The 18,948-nt window shown below is 49.2% G+C and overlaps 2 protein-coding genes and 1 non-coding gene across 3 annotated transcripts in view; 2 read left to right on the top strand and 1 right to left on the bottom strand.

Moving 5' to 3' along the window:
• The window catches only part of Chaf1a (chromatin assembly factor 1 subunit A), a 29,705-nt gene extending 25,316 nt beyond the window's left edge, over window positions 1–4,389 (bottom strand). The window contains exons 1-2 of the mRNA XM_090340796.1: window positions 4,189–4,389; window positions 2,262–2,312 (exon numbers count right to left, since the gene is read on the bottom strand). Coding sequence (XP_090196922.1) covers window positions 2,262–2,312; window positions 4,189–4,240 — 103 coding nt within the window. The 5' untranslated portion in view covers window positions 4,241–4,389. The remainder of the gene's footprint in view (window positions 1–2,261; window positions 2,313–4,188) is intronic.
• Window positions 246–352, top strand: LOC150068703 (U6 spliceosomal RNA). Its single transcript, XR_016538634.1, has one exon. It is a non-coding gene; the product is annotated as a U6 spliceosomal RNA (small nuclear RNA).
• A 2,694-nt stretch (window positions 4,390–7,083) lies between the features above and the next one.
• The window catches only part of Sh3gl1 (SH3 domain containing GRB2 like 1, endophilin A2), a 30,142-nt gene continuing 18,277 nt past the window's right edge, over window positions 7,084–18,948 (top strand). The window contains exon 1 of the mRNA XM_090340823.1: window positions 7,084–7,365. Within this exon, the coding sequence (XP_090196949.1) occupies window positions 7,321–7,365 (45 nt within the window). The 5' untranslated portion in view covers window positions 7,084–7,320. The remainder of the gene's footprint in view (window positions 7,366–18,948) is intronic.

An 18,948-nucleotide genomic window follows, 5' to 3' on the forward strand; every position in this document is an offset into this window, starting at 1 on the left:
ACTCAGGGCCTCAGCACTATCCCTGATCTTTTTTTTGCTTAAGGCTAGAGCTCTACCACTTTGCACCCCAGTGCTACTTCCTGTTTTCTGGTAATTAACTGGAGATATGAGCCTCATGGACTTTCCAGCCCAGGCTGGCTTTGAACCTCAATTCTCAGATCTCCTGAGTAGTTAAGATTACAGGCTTGAGGCACCAGTACCTGGCCAGGCAAAACTTTTGCAAGTTTAAAATGGAGCCATAAAGAGTGCTCGCTTTGGCAGCACATATAATAAAATTGAAATGATACAGACAAGATTAGCATGGCCCCTGTGCAAGGATGACACACAAATTCGTGAAGTGTTCCATATTTTTTTTTTTTTTAAAAAGGGAGCCATCAGAGATGGGGAGTATGCTCAGCAGTAGAGTGCTTGCTGTGTTTAAACTTGTGTCTTAAAATATATTTACCTAATTAAAACACCGTCACCGATAATAAAACAAACAGGTGTGGTGGTACATCTTTATAACCCCAACAACGGAGAGGAGACAAGAGACGAGAGGAGAGAAGACAGAGACAGAGACGTTCAGAGACTAGCCTGGACTATGCAATAAAACTGTCTCAAAAAACAAAACTAGCTGGGTGCAATGGCTCATGCCTGTAATCCTAGCTACTTATGAGGCTGAGATCTAAGGATCAAGGTTCAAAGCCAGCCCATGCACAAAAGGACCAGAGACTCTTATCTGAAACTAACCTCTAGAAAACGGGAAGTGGGGATTGGCTCAAGGGTAGGGGAGTAGCCCTGAAGAGCTCAGGGACAGCACCCAGGCCAAGTTCAAACCCCATGACCCACAAAAACAAAACAAAACAAAACTAAGCCAGGCACTGGTGACTCATGCCTGTAATCCTAGCTACTCAGGAAGCTGAGATCTGAGGCTTGTGGTTCAAAGCCAGCCAGGGCAGGAAAGTCTGTGAGACTCATGTCCAATTAACAACCAAAAAACTATGGCTCAAAGTGGTAGAGTGCTAGATTTGAGCAAAAAGAGTGTAGGGACAGTGCCCTGGCCTTGAGTTCAAGACTTCTGATGGACCCCTCCCCTCAAAAAAAAGTTGGAAATGTGGCTCAAGTGGTAGAGTGTCAGCCAGTGAGCAAGATGCTGAGTTTGAGTCCAGGTTTCAGACAAAAAAATAAAAGAAAAAGTTGGGGGTGTACCTCAAAGACTAGAGCACCTGATTAGACGGTGGTGCAAGCCCCTAATTCAGACCCCAGTACCAACAAAAAAAATAAAAATGTTAATAAAAGCCAAAACAGTTGAAACCACTCAGTGACACTTGTTCCATTCCCAACACTACAAATAAACAACAAAAACATTTCCCTATCTATAATCTTCTCAAATCACCAATTAACCAGCAAAAAGCTGAAAGTGGAACTGTGGCTCAAGCAGTAGAAAGCTAGCCTTCAGCAAAAAATGATCACAGCAAGCCAGGGGTAGTGGCTCACACCTGTACTCCTAGCTACTCAGAAGGCTGAGATCTGAGGATCACAGTTCGAAGTCAGCCCCAGCACTAAGGGTCACGAGACTCTTATCTCCAATTAATGTCTAGAAAAATGAGAAGTGGGCTATGGCTCAGGAGTAGGTCAGTAGCCTTAAGCTGAAGAGCTCAGAGACAGAAGGACAGCACCAGGCCCAGAGTTCAAGCTCCATGACCCCCCAAACGAAAACAAAACAAGCAAAAAAAAAAAACCCCACAGCAGCACTCAGGCAGAATTCAAGCTCTAGTATTAGCACAGAAATTTTTGTTCAGAATAAAATTGCCTTCAGGTTAGATAGGTAAGGTACATATGAAACAAATTTCACATTTAAAGTCAGGTTCTAGCCCTAGGGTAACTCACTATTTATATGCAAATAAATACTAAAAAAAAAAAAATTGGGAGGGGAGTGCTGGGAGTTTGGTCTGGTGGTAGAGTGCTTGCCTAGCATGCACGGAAGATCAAGTTTTCATTCTTCAGTGCCACATGCATAGGAAAAGCCAGTGGTGATGTGGCTCAAAAGGTAGACTGCTAGCCTAGAGAAAGCCCAAGGACAGTGCTCAGGCCCTGAGTTCAAGCGCCAGGGCTAGAAAAAAAAATTTTTATTTTAAAGAGCAGCCTAAAGCACCTATTGGCACCATTTTGGCTGTCCCATATAACCCTCCTGATGCTTCTACTAAGAACTCCCACAGGAAACAATCAATGACAGATATAAATTAAGAGCAACATCACCTATGCCCAGAGAGATAAGTTACCTTGTATTAACTTCTTAACTGGAAAAGTTGGTCTGTCTTTGCAATCCACAGCTATAAATAAAAATATGAAAATGAAGTTACTAAGGATTAGAAATGCTACATAAAGATCCAACTACCTGCAAGGTGATTCTGCCCCCTTTCCCTGCCCCAGGAAGAATATTTGGCAATGTCTGATGGATTGGTTGTCATGATGGTAGAAAGCTCCAGAGTTGCCACTCATCTCTAGTTATGAGGTGACCAGGTTAGCACCCGACCCCACAAAGAACTATTCATCTCAAAAGTGCTGATAGGTTGACCCCGAAATACAACCATGTCTTCATTCATTTTCTTTCTTTTTATGGCCAGTCCTGGGGCTTGAACTCAGGGCCTGAGCACTGTCCTTGGGATTTCTCAAGGATAGAGCTTTACCACTTAAGCCACAGCACCACTTCTAGCCTTTTCTATATATGTGGTTCTAAAGAATTGAACCCAGGTATTTATGCATGCTAGTCTAGCACACACACACACACACACACACACACACGAATTTTCTTCACTATTACCATTTATTCTGTAGTCTTTAGCCATTTTAAAACTTATCTTCAGAACAAGCAACAAGGACTTATCCCATATATATGGCTTATATATGGCTAATTACATACAACACCAGTGGGAATAAAATTTCCAAGTGTTCTTCATTCTGAGATCATACTCTTTCCAATAGGAACACTAAAACCTCTTTTATTTATATGGGTGGATGGTCATAACAAATGGTGATTGCCTTTTCTATTATTACTTTTTTTTTGTCGGCTGTGGGGCTTGAACTCTGAACCTGGGCACTGTCCCTGAGCTCTTCAGCTCAAGGCTAGTACTCTACCACTTGAGCTACGGCGCCATTTCCAGCCTTTACTAATTTTTAATTCCACATCTTGTATCCCAGCCCCATGACAGCAAGTTCTTCCAAATTAATTTTTATTAATTATGTATCTGTAAAGCCCAAGTATTGGTTCTCCTAGGGGAGGGCAGGGATCCCCCATCTGTCTCCAAGAATACCTGGCCATATTTGGGGGACATTTTGGTCTGTTACAACTGTAGAGGGCTGGCATGGAGAGAGGGTGGAGGCAAAGGATGCAACTCAGCACCCGAAAAGAGTCAAATTCAACCTAAAATGTCAGTCGTGATGAGACTGCAGAACCTTGGGCTGGATGATTTGATGTCATTTCCATTCATTCATCCATCCATTCATTAAACCAGCTCACACATGATTAAAGTGCCAAGAAATGCGCCGAGCCCGTGGGGTGGGGGGGGGGGGAGAGGGGAGAAGGACAATGAGAAGGTCGGAAAAGATGGGGAACGGTCAGGATTTCTTTGGCTGGCCACCCCGCATTCTAGGGTTGCTAAAAGGACTCCTCTCCTGCACAATCAGAGGTAGGATGTGCACCGGACAGGAAAAAGAATACGGAGTCCTAGCTGCCTGGACATTCCCCCCCAATCTCTAAAACCTCTTCTTTGGCCTTGTCCCGACCCTTAAGTCCAGGGGACCTCGGGCCTTAGTTTTTCCCTCCTGCTGCAAGGTCCAGGATGTTCCGAGGACACACATAACACTCGCTAACCTTTCGGGGACTCGGTTTCCCTTCTCGGCCCCCACCGATCCGTCAACCGCCAGAGGGCTCGGAAAGGACGAGGGACGCAAATGCGCCGGAAGAAAAAAAAAAAGGAAATATCCATATTATACGCATACATAGGTGTGTACGTGGTGGAGGCTGCGACCAGGACGCTGCCGTGGGGGCCCCCCGGGCCTCGCGGAGGCTCTGGTCCAGACCGCCAGGCTCCGGGCTTGGAACGCCGGGCGCCGAACAGCAGGCCCGGAGGCTCGACCAACCCCAACCGCCAGCTCGGTCCACACAGGCCGCGCCGCCCCTTCCCCTAAGCCCCGACTGGCACCGACCTGTGGCCGCTGTCCTAGGGCCCGGCGCCCCGCACTCCGGCTCTTCCAGCATGGCTGCGGCGGGGGTTCGAGCTCTCCTCAAGCGGCGGAGGCGCGGGGCTCCTCTCCGCCGGCCGCTGCTGCTCGCCCTCCCGCCCGCGCCGCAGTTGCCGCGGCCGCCGCGCTCGTATTTGGCGGGAACCGTGGCGACCCCCGCAGCCCGCGCGCCGATTGGGCGAGACCGTGTCACGTGGCCTGGCGTCTCGGGTTCAGAGTACCGCCGGAAGCAGCCTCGCGAGAGCTGTGCCTTTCATCCCTCCCTCGGCTTCCTCTATTGATATTTTCGCGGGCGGGGGTGGGGTGTTGGGGGGGTGGGTGGGAGAAAAGGCTCTTCTCGGCTCCTCATTGGCTGGGACGATAAGGCTCTACGATTGGGGGATAAAGATGTCTATCTGAGAGCTCGGAACTGCGATTGGCTGAGCGCGTGGGATTAAAAGGAGGTGGGCCGTGCTTTGTGCGTCACCAGTGACGCAAAGCTAATTTCGGTGAGAACTTCAAAGTTTTGAGTTTCTCCTAATTACATATTAGCTGAATGTAGCTCTTGCAATCAGAGTTATGAGTTACTTTAGGCAATATTGTTATTGGGGGGTTTAGCTCTTCAGTAGAGCGCCGCCCTTTGCCTTTTTTTCTTTTATTTTTTTAGATGGATTTCCTGCTTTTTGTTCGGGCCCAGCCTCCAATAGCCGCCTATGTGAGCTGGGATTGCAGAAGTGAACAACCTGGCCACCCACTACAGTAGTCTGGTTCGAGCTTTAAATACAGTGAGAGGGAATGAATGGAGCAGATATGTCTGCTTGCATTCAAATACAAGACTTTTGGACATTTGTGTTTCTTCTGCAGGAAGCTCTTTTCTTGATTTCAGGTAAATCAACACATTAAAGTTTTTTCCCTCCATCTTCAACGACATCAAGTATTTACATTACTTTCTTATGAAGACATGTGCAGCTTGTAATGTTTATTTTGTCTTTAGTGAAGACAAGAGTCATTCATCAGGGGATGGAGATGTGGCCAACTGGTAGAGTGCTTGCCTAGCATGCATGAAGTCCTGGGTTAGACTCCTCAGTACCGCATGCACAGAAAAAGCCGGAAGTGGTGCTGTAGCTCAAGGAGTAGAGCACTAGCCTTAAGCATGGAGAGGCTCAGAGACAGTACCTGGGCCCCGTGTTCAAGCCCCAGGCCCGACAACCACAACAAAAGAATCATTCATCACCAGGACTGGTCAAATACTGAGGCAATCATTGAGCCAAAGAAGCTCAAAAAAATGTCACCGGGCGCGCCCAGGCCCAGAGTTCAAGCCCCAGGACCCATACACATACACACATACACACACACACACACACACACACACACACACAAAATTGAGTGAATGGATAAATATTATTTGATGAAGTTATGTATTATGTAGATCACACAAGTTAAAAACCTCGGTTAGGCATTGACTCACACCTATAATCTCACCGACTCAGCTCAGGAGTCTCAGATCTGAGGATCATAGTTCAAAGTCAGTCCTAGTAGCAAAGTATATGAAACTCTTATATCCTGGAAGTGGAACTGTGATTCAAGGGATGATGCTCAGGTCCTGAGTTCAAGCCCCAGTAATGGCATACACACACAACTTCATAATTCAAACTATTCATAATAACTATGTGAGTCGTATCTTAGGGAGTGCCCTTGAGGCCTATGTATTCTGAACCAAATCTTTGACTACTCCACTACTTTCTATTGAATCATTTGGAAACTTCCAGCAGCTTTCTACTTCAGAAAATCGCCCCAACCTGTCAGCAATTTCATCACTGATGTTTCATCTCAAGCACTTCCGTTGTAGCCATTTTCTTGTTCCTATTTCTGGATTCATTTAGTCCTCCTCAATTCATTATTTATTCCCCATTCATTCTATACATTAAAACAAATCCAGAACAATTGATTAAAAAAAATGTATTATCTGGTAACAAGTAAAACCTTAGGAGATTCTTGAAGAAGGTGGCATTGTAAGCAGAGCCCTCATTAAACAGAAAGAATGGAGAGAAGATTGAGGAAGAACATTGAAAAGAGTAAGATTACACAACTCCTAAAAAACAGATCAGAAGAAGACACATCAGTGGACTTGCTCGGGCAGTGTTTGTGCCTAACACTTGGTTAGGAAGATGAGAATGCATCATTTAATCGGAGTTTCCTGATGCTGAACTGGAGGGGAACTTGGAGATGAGATAACAGAGAGAACCCTGAAACAATGGTAGAGCAACACTCACCTGTCTTGGGCAACAGAGGCTTTTTTTTTTTTTTTGCATGTTTTGAGGCTTGACCTCAGGGTCTGGATGTTGTCCCGGAGCTTTCTTGCTCAAGGCTAGCTCTTTACCATGGGAATCTTAGCTCCACTTCTGGCTTTTTATGGTTAACTGGAGATTGGATTCTCAAGGACTTTCTTGCCCAGGCTGGCTTCGAACCCTGGTCCTCCTATCTCAGCTTCCTGCGAAGCGAGAGTTACAGCCATAAGCCATCTGAGCCTGGCTAGAATTGTTCAACCTAGGCCTCCCCTTTCCTAGTCCCTTTCAGAAATGGATTACACAGATAAGCAACTTCCTTGAGACTTTTTCTTTTTACTCCCCCTGCTCTCCAGGGGGCGTTGCAGCCACCATGGCCTCTCTAGGCAACGACCACCATGTTGGTTCTCTGTGGAAGTTCTATCCCACTCCTCCCAAGACGCTCCACGGCCGAAGTGCGCGTGCGCTCGGCCAGGCCGGCAGGGGGCGCGCGCGTGCGCAGACGCGCGCGTGCGTGCGGCACGCCCTCCGGCCTGGGCGCGGGCACGCGCACGCGGGCGGGCGCGCGGGCGTGTGCCGGCACCGGAAGTGTGTGGTTGCCATGTAATATCCTGGCCGCGCGAGCGCGCGAGTGGTTGAGGCGGCGCCGGGGCGGGTGTGGAAGCGGCGAGCGCCGAGTGGCGGAGGCGGAGTCGACTCCGGTTGTGTGTGTGTGTGTGTGTGTGTGCCGGGGGACAGTTGAGGCGCGGGAGAGCGTCCGCAGCGCCCGGCTTCCTGTAAGTTTGCACGGGACGGGCGTTGGAGTCGGTCCAGGCCTCGGGAGGGCAGCAGCATGTCGGTGGCGGGGCTGAAGAAACAGTTCTACAAGGCGAGTCAGGTGAGCACGGGCCGAGCTTTGGGGAGGGTGGTGTGTGTGTGTGTGTGTGTGTGTGGCGGGGGGAGGACTCTCGGGACCAGAGTGGCACAGCCTCGGCGCGTGTCCCCGCGAGTGGGAGATGAGGGGGCCGAGGACGCGGGGGTGGGGTGTGGTGGGCCCCCGGGCGAAGCCCCAGCCTCCTCGACAAGGGTGTCTGCTGACCCCTCGGGGAGGAGGAGCAGAATGCCTGACAGGCTGGCCACCCCCCCCCCAAAAAAAGGGAATCCCCTGTAAAAGTTCCCCCCGCCCCCCCCCCCAGTCTTGGGGTTTGAACTCAAGGCCTGGGCACTGTCCTTGGACTTTCTCAAGGCTAGAGCTCTACCACTTGAGCCGCAGCACCACTTCCGGCCTTTTCCATGGATGTGGTACCGAGGAATCGAACCTGAGTCTTCATACATGTTAGGCAAGCACTCTGCCACTAGGCCAAACTCCTGGCCCCCCCAGTTTTTTTTGGGGGGTGTGCTGGTCCTAGGGCTTGAACTCAGGGCCTGGGTTCTGTCTCTGATCTTTATTTCCCAAAGGCCGGTGCTCTGCCACTGAGCCACAGCTCCACTTCTGGCTCTTGGGTGGGTCACGGGAGAGAAGAGTCTCATAGACTTTCCTGTCCCGGTTGGCTTTGAATCAGGACCCTCACATTTCAGCCTCCTGAGCAGCTAGAATGACAGGCCTGAGCCACCCAGTGCCAGGCACACAACCCCCTGACCCCCATTCTAAGGGCAAAAGAAATAAAGTCCCCAAGGCCTTTGCCCCTGGACTCTAAGCCAGACAGCCTTGGGCAAGGAAAATTTATATTTGGAGTGATTATTTCCCAGAGTGCCCCCCCTTCACTTTGGACACTGGACAAAGTTTAAGGGTAGCTAGAAATCAACACCCCCCCCCCAACCCCAGACTTCAGGCTCTGGAGCTGGACTGTTTCTTAAAAAGTCCCTTTCATCTTTCAAAAAACATACACTGGGGCCAGGAGCATGGCCTAGTGGTTGAGTGCTTGCATAGCATGCATGAAACCCTAAGTTCAATTCCTCAGTATCACATGCACAGAAAAAGCCAAAAACGGTGCTGTGGTTCAAGTGGTAGAGCATTAGCCTTGAGAAAGCCCAAGAACAGTGGCCAGGCAGAGTCCCAGCCTACAACTGGCCAAAAAAAAAAAAAATACACATAATGTGATAGCACACTTTCGGTGATCTTGGAAAGTCCAAGGACAGTACTCAGGCCCTGAGTTCAAGCCTCACAACTGGCCAAAAAAAATTGTAAACTGTGTCTTAGATATCATACTGGAACTGGAATTCTCCAGCCAGGGCTCCTTTGACACTTGGAATGGATTGTTCTCTAGAGTGGGTGTCCTGTGTAGCTGTGTAACTGGCCTTCCACCCACTCAGTGGCAGCAGTGCCCTTCAGTCTTGACTCAAAATGTCCTTAGAGGGCCGGGAGTTTGGCCAAGTTGTAGAGTACTTGCCTAGCTTGGACAAAGCTCCGGGTTCAATTCCTTAGTACCACATACCCAGAAAAGGCTGGAAGTGGTGCTGTGGCTCAAGTGCTAGAACTCTACCCTTGAGAAAGCCCAAGGACTGTGCTCAGGTCCTGAATTCAAGCCTCAGGACTACCAAAAAAAAAAAAAAAGTCTTTAGACATCATTGCAACCTCACTTCCAGAGTCAGAATTTGTTTCCTTTCCCTGACTCCCCCCACCCCCAATTGCTTTTTATTTTCTCTATTTTGCTCTGAGACAGGGTTTCATCACATTGACTGGGCTTAGTTTGTTTCAGTCTTCTGACAGATACATACCATCTGCACTAAAGCAAACTCCTAGTTTACTGGGTTGATGGTTTGATTTTTAAGACAGGGTGTCTCTGTGTTGCCCAAGATGGCCCAAAGTTTCTGAGCTCAAGGGATTATTCTGCCTTAGTTTCCTAATAGCTAGAATGACAGGCTGGTGCTAGTTTGCATCTTGATTTTTTTGTTTTTAATCTGTATGCGCGTTTGCATGCCTCATTATTGAACTTGAACTTAGGGTCTAGGTGTTGTCTCTGACCTTTTTCACTCAAGGCTGGTGCTGTACAGTTTGAGAGACACAGGTCCAGTTCTGGCTTTTTGCTGGTTAATTGGAGAGATGTGTCTTAAGGACTTCTTTGCTATGACTGGCTTCAAACCTAGATTCTCAGACCTCAGCCTTCTAAGTAGCCAAGGCTACTGATATGAACCACCCACACATGCTTTGCATCTTTGGTAGATGTTACTATTATTTCTGAAACTTTCTGCAACATATAACTACTATGGTGAATAGCCACATTGTACCCTGGTAGGAATGGTTTTGTAGGGAAAATTCCCAGAAGATGAATACTGAATTCAAGACTTTTTCCTGTGACAGGTAGCGAGCTTTTGCAAAGTCCAGGACCTGCTGCTCTTAAATCTGGGGAAAGCTACAGTTTGCTCTGCAAAGGAACTCTTTTTCCTTTCCTGTTTGTTTTCTGGTCCTAGGGCTTGAATTATGGGCTTGGATACTTTCCCTGAACCTCTCTTTGCTCAAAGCTAGGGCTCTACCCTTTTGAGTCACTGCACCACTTCCAGTTTTCTGGTGATTAATTGGAGATAAGAGTCTCAGCGACAGCTGGGAGTTTGGCCTAGTGGTTGAGTGCTTGCCTAGCATGCACGAAGGCCCGGGTTCAATTCCTCGGTCCCACATACATAGAAAAAAGCCAGAAGTGGTGCTGAGGCTCAAGTGGTAGAGCTCTAGCCTTAAGAAAGTCCAAGGACAGTGCTCAGCCCCTGAACTCAAGTCCAGGACTGGCAAAAAAAAAAAGTCTCAGAGACTTTTGTGCTTGGGCTGGCTTTGAACTGCAATCCTCAGATCTTAGCCTCCTGAGTAGCTAGGATTATATGTGTGAGCTACTGGTACGGCTCCTGGTAACTTTTGAGATAGGGTTTCCCTTCTTGCCCAGGTACATGCCTGAGCCATAATCTGCCTACATTAGGTTTTCCTTCATAGCTCAGCTCACTGCTTCCTGAGACTAGTTTCTTAAGTTTTTCTGCCCTGGCTGGCTTGGAACTGTGATATTTTGGTGCCTCCTCCCCGCCTCTCTCTTTGCAGTATTGGAGTTTGAATGCAAGGCCTTATGCTCGAAGATGCTTTACCACTTGAACCACACTCCTAGCCCTTTTTGCTTTAGTTATTTTTTCAGATTAAAATCTGTATCTTTCATTAGCTATCCCAGACCAGTACGCTTCTTCTTAAGTCTCCTACATAGCCAATACCACAGTTACATGCCACTATGTCTAACTTTGATGTTGAGACGAAACCACAACGCTTCTGATGCCTGCTTCCCACGCAGCTGGGATTGCAAGCATGAACCACTGTGCCTGGTTACAGTTGAGTTTACAATTTTAGAGCCAAGCTGTACCTTGGGCTGTGTATTAGTGTAGATTAAGGGCGCTGGCTGTGAAGTTGGTATAGATAGACTTCACAGAGGAATGACCAACACTTTGGGAATTGTTTGGGTTGTGCTGGTGAGAAGGATGTTCCCGCAGTTTGAAGGGGCCCAATGAGAAGGAAGAGAAATGAGTGTCCAGTGACGGACAGCGGGTGTCTTTTGTCCCTGGAGGAAAAAAGTATTTGGTATCATCTCTAGATGGCAATGATTGCTATACCTTAGAGGAAGAGAGATTTGCCACAGAGGAATTTGAAGTCCCATTGCGCCAGCAGGGTAGAATTAAGTGAGTGAGGTCTTGGCCAACAGGCAGGGGCCCACGTGCTTCCACGTGGTGAAAGGCCTTAGAAATGGACGTGTTGGTCTGATGAGGTCCCTCCCTCAGGACTGATATCTGCAGTGGAAGAATTCTTGCACTCTCCCAGAGTAATGTCTGCAGACCTTCCCCACCCACCCCTAGCTGTCAGAGCCTGGTGGTGGTCTACATGGCTCACTCTTCCAGAGGCACTGCTCAGCCTGGTAGACCTGCCATCAGAATTTTCTGTCTCTGGGACTGTGGTTGGAACTATGAAGCATACATGGGCAGCTCGGCCTGCTATACACTGGTGTATAAAAATCGACTTACTGTTTCTCAGTTCCGAGGCCTGTCCCAGAAAAAGACTGCCATTGGTCCTGGCCTCCCAGGCAACTGTGACGTTCGAGTTGTGGGGAATGGCCCAGGCCACATTCCATTCCACAAGACTTTGCACGCTCCCCACTGGCTCACTGGTTCATCTGGCCTAGGCTGTCTGTGTGGCTTTGCTACCCAGACCACTCCATCTACTCAGCCAGTAGTCTCAGCTGCTGTAAATGTACTGCTTTCTTTACTCAGGCACTTTCTCTACTTCCTGTAAGACAGTGGATCTCACCCAGGGTCAGTCCTGCCCTGCAGGACATTTTGACAGCATCTGGGGATATGTTTGGTCACAACTCAGCAGAGTGCTGCTGGCATCTAGTAAGCAGTAGATGGAAGCCAGGAACACTGCTGAACATCATAATGAGTGGCAAAGACCCCTCACCCCAAGAATGACCTAACTCCAAGTGTTCACAGCGCGGAGTTGTGGGCTCCCCGACTGAAAATCTGATGGGCTGTTCTTAGGATAGCTCCCCAAACTTCCAGTGCGCAAACCATAGGTAGCCTTGTATATCTTGGTGGATATTATGTAAAACTCCATTCAGCCCACTGTGTCTGTTCTATCAGGTCTTTTGGTTCTAGTGGTGGTGGTGTGATGTGTGTGTGTGTGTGTGTGTGTGTGTGTGTGTGTGTGTGTATGTGTATGTGTATGTGTGCATGTGTGCATGCATGCAAGCAAGCAAGTGTGCACTTGCCTTGCCTTTTCACCCAGCTCTCTCACACATGACTGATACTCTACCACTTGAACCATGCCTTCAGTCTGGCTTTTAACTGGTTAATTGGAGATGGAATCTCTTGGACTTGTTTCTGTCAGGGCTGGCCTCAAACCATGGTCTTCAGATCTCAGTTCCCTGAGTAACCTCCACCCCTATCTGGTTCTGGTATTTTTTTTTTTTTTTTTTTTTGCCAGTCCTGGGTTTGAGCTCAGGGCCTGAGCCCTGTCCTTGGACTTTCTCAAGGATAGAGCTCTACCACTTGAGCCTCAGCACCACTTCCGGCTTTTTTGTATGTATGTGGTACCAAGGAATCGAACCCGGGCCTTCGTGCATGCTAGGCAAGCACTCAACCACTAGGCCAAACTCCCGGCCTGGTTCTGGTATTCTTACGGCAGCTGAAGCTTGTGCCCTTTCTTTTCCTGTCACCTTGTCTCACTCTGATCCAGCAGTGTCTGAGACCTTGTTGGGTTGTCACAGCCTACAGAGAAGGAGCCATTGGCTCAAAGTAGATAGATGCCAGGGATCCTACCTTTCATTTCACTGGTTAGCTCAAGCATCATCCATCCTAGATGTCAGCAGTACCCACTGAGCTGGAGAATCCACTCGAAGATAGGCTCTGGGTGCCAAAGGCTTGCCACAGTGTTGCTTCTGAGTTGAGAAGCACAAGCCAGGTGGAGAGGGGAGCTGGGTCCTAACTGTGATGCTGTGATAAAAGGTCTGCAGCCTCCTGAGATGACTTGCACCCACCCCACACAGCCATCACAGGTTGACAGCACAGCCTGTCAGGTGGTGTGGGGGCCGGAAGTGTGAGAGCTTTTACTTCTTTTCCTGAAAAAGGAAGTCAGCTTGGTACAAAGGCTGGTGATACAACGTCCCTGGTTCATGCCCTCATAATCTACTCCAGATTTGTGTCCATCTAGAAGGGGTAGGGTAAGAGTATTCCCGGGTATCAGAAGAAATTTATACATTCACATGAAGAAAGCTCCCTGGAAGATGCAGACCCAGTTTGTGTCCCACTGCACCTGTGGCATGTTTGAGGACGTGACCGCCAGCCCCAGGCACTTTCCTGATCCTTGTGGCCTGACCACATGCAGATTGGAAAGAGTAACTAAGGCTAGCACTGATGGCTGTCTGGAATGCTGTCCTGACCTTTTTCTTTTCTTTTTTTTTTTTTGCCTGAAAAGAGGGAGAAAATTTGAAAGGGAAAAACTTGGCAGACCTGAGCTAGGGGAAAATTCACAACCACCACGTCTCTCTTTTTCTTTTTTTAATGGTTGCTGGGGATAGAACCCAGTGCCTCTTGCATGCCAGGCAAGCTCTCTATCCATGCCTCAGACCCTCTTGCTGTTTCCCTGCCCAGGTTCTCAGTCTGGAAAGAAAGAGAGAAGCATAGACAGAATAAGGGAAGGACCAGATGCTGGGGACCCTGGCCCCATCCCATGAGAAAGGCATGAGGCAGAGAAAGCAGTAAATGGAGACATGAGACCTAGCTGGCATCTTAGAAGGTCCTCAAGTGCCATCTGCTCTGACCTTTCTTGTGACGTTAGGGATGGAACCCAAGGCCTTCTCTAGAGCAAGTGCTGCTTTTCCTTGTTTCTTTCCCTTTGCAGTACTAGGGCTGAGCCTAGGGCCTTGTGGGCAAGGGCTCCACCACAGAGCCCCACCCCTGGCCCCTTTCTCAAATTTCTGCCACGTGTGACTGTTGTACATTAGGCCATGTATAAACCCAGAGCAAAAAGTTCGCCTCTGACTCAGACTCCTGTGTTTTCTAAAGACCTGTTGGGGCTCCATGGGAGCTAATCGCCTTGCTTATCTGGGTGTGTTAGTACCAAGCCCTGCCATGCTTAATTATAGTTGGAGTGCCACCTCATCACCGCCTGCAGGGTGAGGGTCACTGTTCCTCCACGTAGGAAGTTAGGGACTTTTGGTTTTTGAGACCACCAGACCTAGCAATATACCCACCCCTCCACCTTAGCTACCATCCTGGCATGGAGTACATTTTGGGACCGAGCACCCCTAAGCATCTATGTGATCATGTGTCATATGTATTGGTCCACCCCATTCCTCAGAGGACAACTTTCAGGTCCGGCCTGTACAGCATAAACCTGCCCTTCCATTGTCCTTTGTGTGTGAATGTGTGTGTCCAGTGGCCTTTGTCCCAGGAATGAAGAGCACAGTTCTGTCTTTCCTGGTGCCTCAGGGCTGTGCTCTTCTTCCATGTTGCCTGTCAGTGTTCTGAAACCAGCTGCAGTAGGGAAACTTCTTTTTTTTTTTAATTTAGAGCCCACAGCCAACTTTCCCACCTCAGCCATGCAGGGAAGGGGGAAGGGGAAAGGGATGGCGGTCCTGTGTTTCTGCTTTCCTGGGCTGGAGGGCAGGTTAAGGTCCAAGGGCTCCAAGTCCAGTTTTAGCTGCATTTTAATGTGCCCACTGGAGTGTGGGGTGCTCTTCTGGCCCCTTTCCAGGGCTGTCCCTGGAAAGCTGGAGGGAGGAATGTGAGGGCTGCTGCAGTAGCAGCTGATTGCTCTCCCCCCTCCCTACCGCCCGCCCCCCCCCCCCCCGCCTCCCCCCCTAGCCATCTTCAGCAGGGCCGGCTGGGTTCTGCAGGCACTTTCCCCAGCACTGCATTTTGAATGCCTTTCTGCTCCTGTTTTCCGTTGGGCAGTCTCCAGCCCCCACAGGCTTCTTCCTTTTCCGCTCAGCTCCTACAAAAACCCGCTGACTAGGCCCCTTGTGGGGGCCATGCAGACTTCCCAACCCTCCTGGCAGGAGGCAGGAAGACAGGAAGACAGGCGCTGTTTCCTTCCTAGCCCTGACGCAGCACTGCGGCTGGCCACTTGGGAAAGTACTCCCTGGCCAGTGGCTATGGGGTGAAGTGAGGGTTCACCTGGAGGTGTGCTGGTGCCCGGGGTGTGAGTTTCTACATAGTGTTAGGTGCCCAGGGAGGGGGGCAGGGTAGGGGCTTGCCCTTCTTTGTCATCTCTGCCCTCACCTCACTGTCTTCCTGGAACCCTAGATGGTGAGATTCTGCTCCGAGTTTCACATTCATGCCCACCATCTTCATCACTGAGTTACCAGCTCTTTGCAGACAAGGATTGTATTTCTGCTCGCTACTGTATCTATTGAGCTTGGTCCCTGATTCATCCCACAATTCTCTCAATGTTGGCTGGAAAATAAGTTAGCACTATATTGACCTTGTAAGAGCAGGCCCTAAAAGAAGAAGAGAATCCCTCTGCCCCCCCCCCCCCCGCAGGCCTGGAGGGAAGTCCCAGCTTCCCCTGGCATTGAGGATCATTGGATCATACACCCTGGTCCCACCCTTAAATCCCATCTTGGCTCTGCACAGGATGCACCCAAATCAAACTGGTCTAGTCTGCCATGCTCAGGACTTTTCGTGATGCACTCTGTTCATCCTGTGCCTCCTACCTCTCCACCCCAGCCCTGTCCTCTTTGCTTCCCATCTCCCTGCCTTTGTCCTCAGCATCTTCTGAGGACTACTGCCTGAAGTGAGTCCTCTACCCTCTAAGCATTGTTGGCTCACATCCAGTGTGCTAGGTTAGAAGAATACCAGCAGGGTGAGTTTGGTGGCACACACCTTTAATGCCAGCACTCAAGAGGCAGACACAGGAGATCTAGACCAATCTGGGCTACATAGTGAGACCTCGGTCTTAAAAAGAGAGAAGCTCATGTCTGTAATTCCTTATCAACTCTGGAGGTTGAGATCTGAGGGTCATGGTTCAAAACTAGCCTGAGCAGGAAAGTTCAAGAAACCCTTATCTCTAATTAACCACCAGAAAATCAGAAGTGAAGCTGTGGCTCAAGTGGTAGAATACTAGTCTTGAGCAGGAAAACTCAGAGACAGCCTCCAGGCCCTGAGTCATGTCCAAATTTGGCACCAAAGAAAGAGAGGTACTGCTAGTGACTTAAGCTGAGATCTGAGGATTGAGGTTCAAAGTCAGTCCAGGCAGGAAAGTCTTACCATGAGACTCTTCCTTCTAATTAACCACCAAAAAGACAGATGTGGCACTGTGACTCAAGTGATAGAAAGCTAGCCTTGAGCAAAAAGAGCTTGGGGGTTGGCAGGGAGTTTTGCCTAGTGGTAGAGTGCTTGCCTAGCATGCATGAAGAGCTGGATTGGATTCCTTAGCACCACATACACAGAAAAAGCCAGGAGGGCTGCAGTGGCTAGCCTTGAGAAAGCTCACAGACAGTGCTTAGACCCAGGGTACAAGCCCCAGCACTAATAAGGAAAAAAAAAAAAAAAAAAAAGCTCAAGGTAGAACCCAGGCCCTCAGTTCAAGCCTAGAGATGGGCACAAAATAGGGTAGGAGAGGGAAGAGACCAAGATGCTGGTAAGCTCTGCTTGAGCCCCACACAGTGGCTCACGCCTGTAATCCTAGCTACTCAGGAGGCTGAGATCTGAGGGTCAAGGTTCAAAAGGACCTGAGGCTTATCTCCAATTAACCTCCAGAAAATGGGAAGTGGGGCTTGGCGAAAGGGATAGGGTAGTAGCCTGGAGCTGAAGAGCTCAGGAACTACACAGCTCAGGGACAACACATAAGCCTTGAGTAGCCTTGAGCTGAAGAGGTCAGGGACTGTACCCAGGCCGAGTTCAAGCCCCATGACCCACAAAAAAGGAAGGGAGGGAGGGAAGGAGGGAAAGAAAAGAAAAAAGTTGTTCTTGATACGCTCTTCCTCAGCATAGGAGGGGCTGACCTTCAATGTGGTCTGTAGATAGTCAGTCAGCATCAAGTCAGCCTGAGCCTGGCTGCAGGGAATTGGGTAGCTGACAAGACCTTGGAGAAGTTGGTTGCAACAGGTCTAACTGGTCTAAAAAGGAGAATAGAAAAGTCAAAGACCAGACAGCCCTTTGGCTTGGGATGTGCCTTGAGCCCTTGGGGCCTGTGATTAGGAGTACACTGGACTGGGCCTAAGGGGCTGAGTCTAGCCCAGAGCCTCAGCAGGCCCAAGGCACACAGTGAGTGCATTTCCTTCTTCCTTAAAGGGGCTCACGTGGTTTACACATCCAGGCTGACCTACTTGTTCCAAACTGGACCACTTCCTGCTCCTTAGAACTTGCTCCCCAGGTCCAGTTGGCCTGGCTCCTACTTCCCTCTCTTGAGCCTCCACCCAATCCTGGCATCCACACCAGAGTCCTGTTGGACTCCTTCTGTAGGTACTTGCTGCCTGTTACCCCAGTTCTCCTTGGGGGCGTTGTGTCCTGTTTGTGGGCCTCCCACTACATCTCTATACCCACCTTCCAGTCTGCGTCCACATGGCTCCACTCATGTCCCTCACCTCATAGGTGTCTCCCAGACTGCCAGTAGCAGTGCACACGTGGCTGCAACCAGTGCCAGTGCCAGCACTAGCTGCCAACGCTCCGGGTACATGTTGCATGCTCCATGACTCCGTATGCCTTGTAACTGAGTTATTTTATTGTTTTTGTTTTTTGTTGGTGGTGGGAGTTGAACTCTGGGCCTGGGTATTGTCCCTGAGCTCTTCAGTTCAAGGCTACTGCCTTATCCCTTGAGCCATAGTGCCACTTCTGGTTTTCTGGTGGTTAATTGGAGATAAGAGTATCACAGAATTTAGTGCCTGGGCTGGTTTTGAACTGAGATCCTCAGATCTCAGCCTCCTAAGTAGCTAGGATTACAGGTGTGAGCCACTGTACCCAGCCTGAGCTCTTTTTTTCTCTGCAATAAGCTCTCCTGTTAAAGTGGTCTTTAGAAAGGTCTGGCTGTTGTTCTAACCATTGTTGTGTCTGCTGGGCAACCACAAGTCTCTGGATCCCATCCCCAGCCCTGCAAAGCAAAGAGGGAGAGTCTTGGGGCTAGAAATGTGGCCTAATGGTAGAGTGCTTGCCTAGCATGCATGACACCCAGGGTTTGATTACTCAGTACCACATAAGCAGAAAAAGGCAGAAATGGTACTGTGGCTCAAATGGTAGAGTGCTAGCCTTGAGCAAAAGAAGTCCAGGGACAGTGCCCAGGTCCTGAGTTCAAGCCCCAGGACTGGTTGGGGGCTGAGGGGAAGAGGGAAAGTCTTCTCTTCCTTCTCATCAGTCACAGCAAGCAAGGGCAGTACACCCAAAGAGAGTGGGTCTCCAGATGCATCCTGCACCAGAGCTCACCATCTTGTTAGGTAGGAAGCCCTCCCTGTTTCTCCTAGGCAGATGCATCTTCAAAACCACCGCAGTAGGGGTACCTATATTCTGTGTGCAGCACACTTCGTGGGTTTTGTCCCATGTTAACTCCCCCCCCACCACATAACCCACATCAGGGGTTCCTATGAACCTGCTTCCCCTCAGATGACAGCTGTAGGTCAGGTTCTTGGTGACTGCCAGGCCCCTGGAGGACCTTGACACAGGCCTTCTGGCTGGGCGTTATCACACTAATATTCTTATGTATTATCCCCATGGCTTTGGCTAGCAGCCACAGTCCAGACCTGCTCTCTCCTTGTTTCCACATGCGTGTTCAACATGTGTGTTGTTTTTTCTTTTTATGGTACTGGAGATCAAACCCAGGATATCGTAGTTGTGACTCAAGTGTTTTATCACTGAGTTATATGCCATCCCTCTTTCCTTGTTTAGTAACATAAATTAATTGTAGAAAGGATGTTCATTGTGATATCAAAACATATAATGTGCTTTGATCAAATTGGCTGTTACTCTTTTTTGACCTCCTTGCATCCTTTTAAAGAAGTTTACTGCCAAGAACATGCCCTAGTGGTAGAAT

This window comes from Megascapheus bottae, chromosome 1 (genome assembly GCF_031878675.1).
Source record: "Megascapheus bottae isolate mThoBot1 chromosome 1, mThoBot2.hap1, whole genome shotgun sequence".
Taxonomy (NCBI): domain Eukaryota; kingdom Metazoa; phylum Chordata; class Mammalia; order Rodentia; family Geomyidae; genus Megascapheus; species Megascapheus bottae.